The 12,643-nt window shown below is 42.3% G+C and overlaps 3 protein-coding genes across 3 annotated transcripts; 1 reads left to right on the top strand and 2 right to left on the bottom strand.

The window, feature by feature from the left end:
- Positions 1-329: 329 nt before the first annotated feature.
- RhiXN_03275 (reovirus sigma C capsid domain-containing protein) lies at positions 330-1,911 on the top strand (the record flags this gene model as incomplete). The annotated part of the gene is made up of 10 exons (XM_043323092.1): positions 330-632; positions 687-750; positions 803-891; positions 948-1,123; positions 1,183-1,195; positions 1,249-1,308; positions 1,364-1,421; positions 1,472-1,629; positions 1,686-1,751; positions 1,816-1,911. The coding sequence occupies 10 exons, from the start codon at positions 330-332 to the stop codon at positions 1,909-1,911; spliced, it is 1,083 nt and encodes a 360-aa protein (XP_043178588.1).
- A 5,184-nt stretch (positions 1,912-7,095) lies between these two features.
- Positions 7,096-7,562, bottom strand: RhiXN_03274 (Retrotransposable element Tf2 protein; the record flags this gene model as incomplete). Its single annotated transcript, XM_043323091.1, has 2 exons — positions 7,096-7,260; positions 7,326-7,562. 2 exons carry the CDS (start codon positions 7,560-7,562, stop codon positions 7,096-7,098), a joined length of 402 nt encoding a protein of 133 aa, XP_043178587.1.
- Positions 7,563-9,230: 1,668 nt separating this feature from the next.
- RhiXN_03273 (Retrotransposon-derived protein PEG10) lies at positions 9,231-10,898 on the bottom strand (the record flags this gene model as incomplete). The annotated part of the gene is made up of 1 exon (XM_043323090.1): positions 9,231-10,898. The coding sequence occupies one exon, from the start codon at positions 10,896-10,898 to the stop codon at positions 9,231-9,233; it is 1,668 nt and encodes a 555-aa protein (XP_043178586.1).
- Positions 10,899-12,643: the final 1,745 nt, after the last annotated feature.

Genomic DNA, 12,643 nt, shown 5'->3' with positions numbered 1-12,643 from the left:
TTCCCCCATGAGTTAGATAGATGAAGGGAATAATCCTCAAATTGAACTCACTGTTTAGGACAATCGATTGATCATAGTAGATTTCGAAGGAAAAAAATATATAGTGTATACCACCGAAACAGAATGAATATCCCAGTCAACGCCATAGACATCTCTGGCAACTTCGGGTTCTGATGGCAGCGCTTCTGGAAAGCCGTTGTAGAGGGCGTATGTTTTCGAAGTGACACTATATATGTCACAGTTCCTTGGAGTTAAGCCTGTTCACACTGATATAAAAACCTACACACAGGCTACTCTCGATATTAGACACCTCCGATTTGATTGTAGACATGGCCGTCACAGCAGCCGCTCCCAGTCAGGCTCACTTGGATGTAGCACTTGGCAAAATCAAGACCGAAGGAGTCTCTCAAGAGGAATCTGATCAATTTGTGCAAGGTTTAATCAACGAGCTAGACAAGGACAGTGACCAGGGCCAGCTTGCCAAGAACGTTTCCGAGGTGGCAGAATGGGCCAATGATGTCGATGAAAGCTTTTCCAAAGTTACCTACGGCCTGAAAGATATGAATGATAGATACGGTACAACTTTTCCGCCTCTTCGCACTTTCCTCAGCGAATGGGAGGGATACAACCAAGTAAGTTGCATGCGAAGACCGCCGATGTTAACTCATGCTGACTAAATTGTCTAGCGATGGGCTACGCACCTTTCTCTTTCTCGAGATGTAGCTTCCCAACAGGCTGCAATTCTTCAAAGTGAATTTCATTTCCTCTTTATCACATTTTGCTTACTGACGTTCACTTACAGGGTTTGATAAAGTCTTTCTCGAGATAGTGAAATCCATCAAAACCGATCAGGACCGTGAAGATGCTATTGTCGAGCTCGAAAGTTTCGCTGTTTGTATTTTCCGAATTCTTTAACTGCTTAATATGTCCTGAAACGGAATTGACAGAACGAGGACAATAGCGAGCCCGAAAGGATGGCGGAAGGCTTCAGGACCCTAAAAGATGATATAGAAGACTTTGTGGTTAGATTCGATGCATGGGTCCAGACGACGAGCACTGAACTCAAGCAACAAGCTCAGGAGCTACAAAAGGTGATCGAGAATCTCCGAGTGGAAATTCAAGAGTGAGTCTCTCCATCTGACCTCATCTATATAATGCCTACAATATTGACATGTGTTATAGGCTAGATATAAGAGTATGTCCTTGCCGCCCTCACTTCAGCTTTTCCTAAGTCTAAGTTCTGAGTAGATCATGGAGGCTACCGCCGCGCTGTTGGGTAGTGCTGCTGCTATAGAAACGTTTGTTGGGGTACGCGTCCTCATAGGATGATCTATTTGTGATCTGGTCTGACAGGTTACTCCAGCTAGTCGGAGTAATAGTTTCTGGAACAATTCTGGCGCTGGCACTGGCCCAACGAGTTGGTGAGACTGACCTCTCTGCAACTCGTTTCAGCTTGGTTACTTTGTCATAGACAAGACTATAACACTCTCGAACAAGCGAAAGGAGCTCGCAGAAGTCAATCGACAGCAGGAGGCGTTGGCGCATGTTAAAACAGCATTTGACGGGTTGAAACCTGATATTGCACTAATCTGCCAAAAACTATCATTGTTCGGCGAAATATGGTCATCGGTAAGTCCTGTTCAATCCGGTTACTCCTGCCCAGTCTTTGACAAAGTTGGCAATAGGTTCAAGCACAAACTCGGGCATTCCAAGAAACGTTGAAAGGTGGCATGGAGGCAATTTCGAACTTGGTCGGTGGTTTGTTACAGCCGAGTTGATAGATAATTGAACTGACTTGGTTTGGCGTGCCTGCAGAGATTCAAGAAGGAGATCGAGCTGGCGCAAAAGCTTTGCACGCCTCTTCGTAATGGCCTGGAAAAATACGCGACGCTGTTGGAGAACCGTAAATGATTATTACCAGACCGTTGAATCATTGAAAGTGAGCTCGGGGTCTGTACCGGCTCGTGCGCGTGAATGTAAAACAATCGTAACCATAAAGTGAATGTACCCGTTTGTACCCCCACAGCACTGAACGGTCGTGAGAGTACTCCGCGAGCACTTCGAAGTCTCACTGTTGAACATGACGCATAGTCGTTCTTCCCCGCAACTTTGCGTCGGCAACAACCCGCACAATTGTTCAGCGCTTTAAACTGCCGAAGTTATTTTTCCGTCTTTTGTCTCCCTTTCCGTTACCCGCATGTACTCGTGGATTTCATCCTCTAGATTCCTCCTTGTACGTGATATATAAACAATCGATACAGACCGCTTAAACCACTGCGGATATCTTCACCTCGTTCACTTACTATTCAGCTATCACATTGGAGCTCAATACCGCTTCACATTTACTGCATTACATATACATTTAAACCGTCCGAATTTATCCAGTTTAACACTCACACCAAACTCTCCAGAGTGCTTGCAGACAAGAGCAAGTCCTGGAGTGCTCCCAAGATTTTCGGGGCCCCGTAGACATAGAGAAAAGAAATTCATCCAGGAAAATAATTTAGATCAGCTAGACAAATGGCTAACAGATACCAGAAATCCTTTTGCCCAATCATCCAAATTTCATGTCTATGACTTGTGCAAGTGCCTGGTGATTTGAATGCATCCCTGTGCAATGATTACGCAGTATAGCTTGACAGAAATGGATATTGGCTCACATGACTGCACTACAAACAAACAGCTCTGGATTATTTAAGCGCTCTTGTTAACTTTGAGTGGTAGTATTCAGAACTGTCCTGGACACAGTCACATGACCAGTACAAGTGGTTGCATGCTGGCCCAAGCCCAAATTTGGGGGGTAGCAGGTGTAATCATGGGTTGTCAGCAGAGGAATAATAGGGTTCTATGGCTTAGTGGTCAAGCTGGTTCAATTCTGGCTAGTTCTATTTTCCTCTGTTTATGACAAGAACCCATGCATGTCTGCTCTTTTTGCACCTTTTGTAAATGTGATTGTAGTTAGTGCTCTGCAACTACAAAAGTATCTTAATCATCATGATATAATACTATTGCTTATCTTTTGGAAAGCAAATGCTCAGAAAGAGTTGTACTCCAAGGGTTTGGTGGCTATGGAGTGCAAAGTCTTTGTTTAAGCAGAATAAATCTAGAAACCTCAGTCACAAGGTTTATAGGTGAAAAGGGGGGGAATGGAGTGATGGAGTGCTGTTTCTTGTGTCTGGACCACAGCAGGTAAAGCTGTGAGATGTGCCTTTGAGACTGGAGGTGGTGATGCTCCAGCACCAGCAAGGGGGTGCTGGTAATATCAAGTGCTTCTCACATGACCAGGGCTGGGCTTGAAAGTGTTGATGAACTACAGTTACAGTAATTACATTACATACAAATCTGTAATGTAAATACTGCCATGTAGTCTGGGTGACTAAGCAAACAGTTCCAAGGAGATTCCTACAAGAAAGACATATGCATTGGGTAGAGGGATAAGGGCTAGGGTGTTTCTAAAAGAAAAAATATGCACCATCATCAGAAGCAAATTTGTTGTAGACACACTCATTACCAGGGAATTTATTCCCATTTTCTCAATTTTAAATGAACTCAAACAGACAATATTTTCAATCACATGACTCAAGTGCTTATGTCATAACCTAAGTGCCCTTGCCACATCCCCTCCTCTGCTTACCAAGCTATGTAGCCACCTCCACCTTGATGACATCATAGTGACATGTATGCATGAGTAATGCCAATGATGGGGTGGGCTTCTTATTGGATACAGTTTTTGACATGTCATTGTAAATAGTGCAGCCTCCATACAATATAAGGAGGGCAATCAACCATTGTAATCCCCAGGTTGATGACCTCTTGTTGCACTCTACATCATGTACAAAGCCTTACAACCAGTACTCTACAGGGGCCCCAAAAACCCAGTGTCCTAGACATCCTTAAGGGGTGTCAAGGCAGTGGGCACTTGTGGCTGTATGTACTAGTGAGAAACCGTGTAAGGCAGTGGGAGTGCTACCTACAATGTCTAGCTACTATCCTACAATGACCAAGGCCATATGGGCAGTGGCTAACTATGTAAGTACAGGGGAGTTGATGCTTAAGGCACTGTATCTAAGTGGTTACTGGCTGTAAGGCCTTGTGTCATAGACACATTCAATACCACAGAATTTATTCCAATTTTCTCAAATTTAAACAAAGTTGAACAGACTACATTTTCAGTCATGTGACTTTGGTGCTTATACCATACGCTAAAGTGCCAGGTCATGTCCCCATCCATGCTTACTCAGCACATGTAGCCACCTTCACCTGATGACATCATTATGACACCTCAGTGACATGTATGCATGAGTAAGGCCACAGTCAGAGCAGGGTTCTTATTGGTTATGGTATTTGATATGTACATTTGTAATTAGTTCAGACTCTGTAATATATAAGGAGGCCAACCAACCATGGTAAAACCCAGGTTGATTACCTCTTGTTGCATCACCTCTTGTACACAGGGCCTTACAGCCCAGGTTCACTAAGTTACTAAGTAGATACATTGTCCTAGACATCTGTAAGGGGCGTCAAGGCAGCAGGCGCTTATGGCTGTATGTAAACTAAGTAAACCGCGTAAGGCAGTGAGGGAGCTACCTACAATGGCTGACTATCTAAGTACAACAACCAAGGCCTTAAGGGCGTTGGCAAGCTATGTATCTACAATGAGAAAGCTGCTTAAGGCAACAAGTACAGGTGTGGGTTACTAAGTGGTTACCAGCCTAAAGCCTTGTACAATGTGGGGATGCAACAAGAGGTAATTGACCTGGGTGTTACCATGGTTGGTTGGCCTCCTTATATATTACCAAGGTGAGCTATTTACAAATACACCATATGCAATACCATAACAAATAAGAACCCTGCTCTGCAGTTGGTCTTACTCACACATACGTGTCACTGACGTGTCATGATGACGTCATAGGTGGAGGTGGCTACATATGCTGATTAAGTGCGGATGGGGACGTGGCTTGGCGCTTAGCGTAAGATATAAGCACCAAAGTCACGTGATTGAAAATATTGTCTGTTTCACTTTGTTTAAAATTGAGAAATTTGGAATAAATTCCATGGTATTGGTTGTGTCTACAACATACATTGTCCATAGTGCCTTAGGCATTGTTGTCACTGTACATACATAGCTTGCCATTTCCTTACAGTGCTTGGTCATTGTAGATAGTAGCCTCAACATTGTAGGGTAGTTAGTTGCTGCCTTGTTACACCCCTTAACATATACCATCACAATTGCCCAAATCTTCTATTAATTTTAGTATTTTTTCCAAACTCTTTATCTTATGTTTTTTGATCACATGATCTTGGCGCTTATCATGCTGAGATGCTGTGCCAAGATGCCGTGCCAAGGGCGCTGTTGTAGACACACAAATACCCAGGAATTAATTCCTATTTTCTTGAATTTAAACAAAGTAGATTGGACTACATTTCCAATCATGTGACATTGGCCCTTATATCATATGCTAAGCGCTTGAGCCACATCCCCATCTGCACTTAAACAGCATACGTAGCCACCTCCACCTATGATGTCATCATGACACGTCAGTGACACATATGCATGAGTAAGACCAACTGCAGAGTGGGGTTCTTATTTGATACAGTATTGCATATGTTGTATTTGTAATTAGTTCTGTCTTGTAATATATAAGGAGGCCAACCAACCATGGTAACACCCAGGTTAATTACCTCTTGTTGCATCCCCATTTTGTATGAGGGTCTTACTACCTGGTAACCACTTAGCCTAGATTGTCTACCCTGCCTTAAGCAGCCTCTGTTATGGATATGACATTTCTCCATTAATCTGTACTTATTTTATTAATTACACTAGTAATCTTACAGTAAATAAATGAGATAAAGATGCGAACTAAGGTTTTCAAGGTCCCTCTATCCAATAGTGACCTTCACAAAACCTATAAACCTCAGGAATACCCTCAATATGCAATGCCTTTTGCATATATGCTGTTTTCTCACTCATTTAAATATATATAAATTCAGCTGAGTAGATAAACAGTAACAAGTAATATTTCTCTTGTTTTTAGTATTTATTATTTAAGATTCTATCTTGTGGCTACACACAGAAATCTTCAGGGTCCCCCCTGTTGCATAGGCAAGTGCTCCAGCGCTTAATCAGCGCTTAAGTGCCAACGCAATAAATGCGCCTTTTCTCCATCGCCCAGGCATCCCACACTGCCAAATTGCTTGCACTTAGGTGCGCATGTTTGTGCGCTCCAGAACGCTGGGTCAAACTCCCAAAACGGACCACATTTAACGGAGTTATGCTCTATTTACTGTAAGTACCCAGTACAGTGGTTTCCTAGCTTTGGGACTATTTACTCCAAGGATGAAACACTTAGCCTTGGGACATCTAAGAACCCACACAGGTAAATACTGCCTTGGAACAAACATTACCTTGGGGCAAATATTAGGATCTGTTGTTTGTTTACTATGTACCAAAGTATCAGCTCCATCAAGTGTTTCAGTTGCCACATGTACCCCCTGTACCCCCTCTTGGTATCAATCATGTATATACTTGTTTGTGCACCTTCTCAGGGTATAAAAGGACCCTGTGAAGACGCTTCTAATGCATCCATTTATCCACTCTTATATATTTACATATACACACAAACCTTTAACAGCTTATCTGCACATTTACTTTAGTGATTGACTCACTGTAAATAGCATAGGAGGTTATTTGGCACACTAAGACCATAGGCCAGTCCCAACAGACACAGGGTAACCTATTAGTGTACTTACTGCAACCCTGTGCCCCTTGACTGTCACAGTTGTTGAGTTCAACATTGAGTATAGTGCAACAATACTGTAAGGATTGTTGTGATTGAGTGATAGTGTTTCAATCCACCATACCCCCTATATTGTAGATAGCTTTATCTATAATATCTCATCAATCCTAGATATCTTTTAGGTAAACCCCATAAGTCTTAAGTCTTACTTAAGCATCTATAAGTCCTATACTTATTAGGCAAACCCTATAAATCCTGTACATTAGTCAGGTAACCCTTTTACTTAAGGTACTATCCCAGAGACCTTAGGTATACATACCCTTAGTCACTTAGGCTTAAGTAACATTAGTCTAAGGTACTATACATAACCAACCACCTGCACTTCTGCCAGTTTTCCTTTGATAGGTTCCTCATCCTTGTAGCTTAATGAGAAATCCCTCCAGCAGATGGTAGGGTTGGCTTCTCTTAGCCAGGAGAGACCTAGGATGAGTGGAGTATCTCCTAGTGGCATAGCATAAAAGGTCTGTCTGAAAGTTCTTCCTTCAATGATAAGGTTTAAGATGGCCTTATATCAAATTTTTCTTCTACTTCTTTCCCATCAATGGCTATGACTGTCCTAGGGGAGTGGAGCTCAATCAGAGGAATCTTGAGGTTCCTAGCAAAGGTAATATCCATGAAGTTTTGTGAAGAGCCAGAGTCAATAAGTGTTTTAATAGGGTCCATGATTCCCTCAATGGAAGTGTAAGTGGATAGAGTATCATTTGTTCCTTTCATAATATACACTTCATCACTATCCTCTGAGGGTTCTAGGGGAGTCTCTGACATGGTTACAGAGGCCCTTGGTAATTTTTTGACTCTATGGATTCACAATCCTCCTCTATCCTTTTCTCTGTCCCTCTCTTTCCCAGTACTGGGTCAGGTTTGTAGAATTTCTCAGGGCATTGTTTTATCTTGTGAGTCTTGCTCCCACATTTTGGGCATTCACCTGCTTGGCTTCTCTTCAGAAAAGTCTCTGTAGGGAACCTCTCTGTAGGTCTATAGTTGTTGGTGTTAAGAGTTGTGTAAGTACAGGAGTAAGAAAGAATTACTATATACAAAATGTATATGAGAATAACTAAGAACTAGTATTAAGAATCAGAATATATGCACAGAATATATGCACAATATAGGCTAGATTATCAGGAATAACAACTCCTAACAAATAGTCTAGCAACTATGAAGTGCAGGTGGTTGGTTATGTACAGTACCTTAGACTAATGTTACTTAAGCCTAAGTGACTAAGGATATGTATACTTAAGGTCTCTAGGATAGTACCTTAAGTAAGAGGGTTACCTGACTAATGTACAGGATTTATAGGATTTGCCTAACAAGTATAGGACTTATAGATGCTTAAGTAAGACTTAAGACTTATGGGGTTTACCTAAAATATATCTAGGATTTATGAGATATTGTAGATAAAGCTATCTACAATATAGGGGGTATGGTGGATTGAAACACTATCACTCAATCACAACAATCCTTACAGTATTGTCACACTATACTCAATGTTGAACTCAACAACTGTGACAGTCAAGGGGCACAGGGTTGCAGTAAGTACACTAATAGGTTACCCTGTGTCTGTTGGGACTGGCCTATGGTCTTAGTGCGCCGAATAACCTCCTATGCTATTTACAGTGAGTCAATCACTAAAGTAAATGCGCAGATAAGCTGTTAAAGGCTTGTGTGTATATGTCAATATATAAGAGTGGATAAATGGATGCATTAGAAGCGTCTTCACAGGGTCCTTTTATACCCTGAGAAGGCGCACAAACAAGTATATACATGATTGATACCAAGAGGGGGTACAGGAGGTATATGTGGCAACTGAAACACTTGAGGGAGCCAATACTTTGGTACATAGTAAACAAACAACAGATCCTAATATTTGCCCCAAGGCAATGTTTGCCCCAAGGCAGTATTTACCTGTGTGGGTCCTTAGATGTCCCAAGGCTAAGTGTTTCATCCTTGGAGTAAACAGTCCCAAAGGTAGGATACCTCTGCATTGGGTACTTACAGTAAATGGGGCATAACTCAGCCAAATGTTGTCCGTTTTGGGAGTTTGACCCAGCGTTCTGGAGCGCACAAACATGCGCACCTAAGCGCAAGCGATTCGGCAGTGTGGGATGCCCGGGTGATGGAGAAAAGGCGCATTTAGTGCGTCGGCGCTTAAGGGCTGATTAAGCGCCGGAGCACTTGCCTATGCGACAGGGGGGACCCTGAATATTTCTGTGTGTAGCCACAAGATAGAATCTTGAATAATAAATGCTACAAACAAGAGAAATATTACTTGTTACTGTTTATCTACTCAGTTGAATTTATATATATTTAAATGAGTGAGAAAACAGCATATATGCAAAAGGCATTGCATATTAAGGGTATTCCTGAGCTTTGTAGGTTTTGTAAAGGTCACTATTGGATAGAGGGACCTTGAAAACCTTAGTTCGCATCTTTATCTCATTTATTTACTGTGAGATTACTAGTGTAATTAATAAAATAAGTACAGATTAAAGAAGAAATGTCATATCCATAACAGTTGGTCCTTCCTTTCTTTAGGATACTAGGTGGTGTAGTAGTGTCCCTGATTGAAGCTGCCTGTTGAAGAATGTCATCAGTCCTGATGGCTACTTCAATGATTTGCTCCAAAGAGTAGTTGTCAATTTCAGGAGTAGTGATCTTCATGCGGATCAATTCTGACTGCAGGTTAATCTTGAGTCCCTTTTTGAAGGTGTCAATGAGAGCTTTCTCATCCCAATCAAGATCTTCCTTTAAAATTTGGAATTGACTGGCATAAATTTGTGCTGATCCAGTTTGTTTTAGGCTATTGATCTCCCTAATAGCCCTATCTCTTTTGGATGGATCACTGAAGTTGAGTAGGAATGCTGCTTTGAATGCATTCCATGATGTCAGGTACTCATGAGGTTCATCACTGAGATGTTTCTGCATCAGGGGACTGGCCCATTTGACTGGTTCACCCTCTCCCATATTGGTTAAGGTGGCCCTGATCTTTCTTTCATCAGTGAAGGTACCAGGGTACTCTTTGAAATACATTTCCATCTTCATGATGAATGTTTCAGCTTCAGTACCTCTTTTTCCATTGAAGACATTTGGCTGTTTAAGTCTGGCTTCCTTTGGGATGGAGGTTCTTCTGACTGGAGAGGACTGTCTCTGTCTAGAGAGGTGAAGATTATCACCATCCTCTTCCTCACTGTTGCTCTCAGTCTCAGTTCTTTCTGTTTCTGGTTCTTTAGGTAGTCCTATCTTCCTGTCTACCTCCAAAATTGCTTCCAAAAGTCTTTCCTCCATGGTAGCTATTCTGGATTCCACATCTTGAAAGAGTTGAGGCAATGCATCCACCTTGTCTTGTAGCTCCCCTACTTGATTTACAAGGTGGTTATGGGCTGTTTGAGCTGCTCTTTGCTCCTCAGAGACTTCACCTAAGCTCCTTCTTATATAGTTGGTCTGTAGGTTGAGGTCCGCTACATCTCTGCCCACTTGTCTCAGGGCAGCTGCACTTTCAGAGCTATTAGCATGTATGTATTTGATAGGGCCCATCTTCAAGGCAATGTCATCTTTGATATCATTGATGGCACTGCTGATGGCTGCTTCTACCCTGATTTGAGGCATCACCTGATGGTTCTTGGCCTCATAGTCAGCTATAGCAGCCCTGGATAAAGGTAACCCCTGCATAGGTATCTGGGGTTGTGGTTGGTGTGCAATTAATGCTGCTGGCTGGTGACCCAGTGTTGGTTCCCCCAGCCTTTGGTCAAGCTCTACAGGGCTTGTTCTCCTACTAGATGTAATGGATGCAGGAATGCTCTGTAGGGCTGTTTCATGATACCCCATATTGGAAGTGCTTCTTGTTCTGGCTTGTCTTATGGTGGTACCAGTAAGGTTGTGTCTCCTAAGAGTGGTATCCCCTTCCTGGGCAGTAATGTCTTCTATAGTGACAGAAGATCTGTTGGAAGGTTGGATATGAGTGGTTGGTAGTGTAGGAGGTGTATCCTGTCCTACTATGGGTTCTAAGCTAGAAGTGTCAGTAATCACAATGCTAGGGTGTTCTACTGTACTATCATCCTCAATCACAGTAGTTTCATCCTCAGAGCCAGGCATTGATCCTGGCATGACAGATTGTCCCCTTGCTGTATAGGTAGGAGAAGAGGCTCTAGAGGTTCCTACAGATGAGGTTCCTGAGATTCCCCTCCTTCTTGCTGGTCCTTCATCAAAGGTTGAAGATCAACTGGTTCTAGTAGGGTTTCTTCTAATATCTGCACCCCCTGGGGCACTGTCAGGTTCAGGAGTGGCAGACATGTGTTTCAAAGAAGTGTTTCTTTAAGATAAGGCTATCTTAATTGATAGTCAATGATACCTCAGTATCTTATTCAAATAGAATACTCAAAGAGCTTCTATTGATCAGAGCAAAAATAGCGCAACCCACAAAGAGGTCTTTAGCTGTTTGCAAGTAAAGTAATGGACACCTAGGGTCCAAGTGATGAGAAGACTCTGATAGTACTTCTTATCACAAATCAGATAGAAGGGTCAGTGGAGACCCTTTTGTTGACAGTTGTTGATAGTTGAATTTGAAATTAATCACTCAGTTGCTCTTTTTCAGGTGTAGCAGCACCTGCTTGTCCCTATAGGTTGTAAGACAAGGGAAAACAAGCTGGCTTTCTAAGCAGCTTGTTCCGCCCCTATATATACCTGGGCATCACTTGGGTCTATATACATATTTCAAATGGGAGCACAGCCTCTCGGAGCCGTAGCACAGCCTCAAGAAGCAGTATGAGTCAAAGAACCATGTGGCAGTGCTCAATTAGCCAATCAGATGCTAAGAAATACACCGGTGAGGTGAGGTCTTGGCAGAGTTGGTTCTATTTTTAGCACATAATCATGTGGAACACTGCTTAAGTATGACTCATCCAATTTCCTTATATGGTAATCCTACTCCCCAATCCGGCCTGGTTTTTCCTGGAGATTGAGCACAGCCATCATCATGTGATTGTGGCAGTGCAGGTAGTACTTGATGACTAAGCATTTGTCATTATGCTTGGTCATAGTTGATTTGTCATTCATGAGTTGATCATGTGACCTGGTTGCTGACTAAGCATTTGTCATCATGCTTAGTCATACTTGATTTGTCATCAATGAGTTGATCATGTGATCTGGTTGCTGACTCATCAGAGTTCAGCTGACTAAGCTTAGTCATCCATCCATTTCATCTTCTTTCCTAATTTGGAAAGGGGATTGCCATTTTTGGTAAGTCTAGGTTGCTTAGTCTCTATTTGTCTTGAAAGTCTTCTTCAAGTTATGTCTTTTCCTAATTAGGAAGGTGAGTTACCATAAATGGTAATCTGAAGTTGTGTTGTTGGGACAATATGTTGTGCACCATTGATGTAGGGGCATTAGTCATCCCTACATCCCCTATAGGCAATACATATACACATATATATGTATATATACTGGGTATAGGTAAGCAGCTTGTTTTCAATGTCATGACCCATATCTGGAGGGGTTATTACCATATATATCCACTGTCAAAGATATATATAGTATATATGATGCACAGTGATATATTAATAATATAAGTTGCTGGGGGACGTTGCATTCCCCCAGCCCCCCTAGCCGCAGGCCAATGTTAATGCCCGCGGGCAAGGTCTGAATAATATATTATTATAGAAGAGATTATGTCATCCCCCCCCACCTCAAATCCGTAGTAGTTTAGTATAGTATTTGATAAAGGACTGGAGGGGGGGAGGTCATGTGACCTGGACTTAGAGAATATCACTAAGTCCAGCCATGTCAACCATAAGTCTCTTATATGTGGGAACCTGGGGGTTCTGAGTGCATAAGTGCGAGTATATGCGTGTTTC

This window comes from Rhizoctonia solani, chromosome 3 (genome assembly GCF_016906535.1).
Source record: "Rhizoctonia solani chromosome 3, complete sequence".
Taxonomy (NCBI): Eukaryota; Fungi; Basidiomycota; class Agaricomycetes; order Cantharellales; family Ceratobasidiaceae; genus Rhizoctonia; species Rhizoctonia solani.
This window is presented reverse-complemented; position numbering and strand designations above follow the sequence as displayed.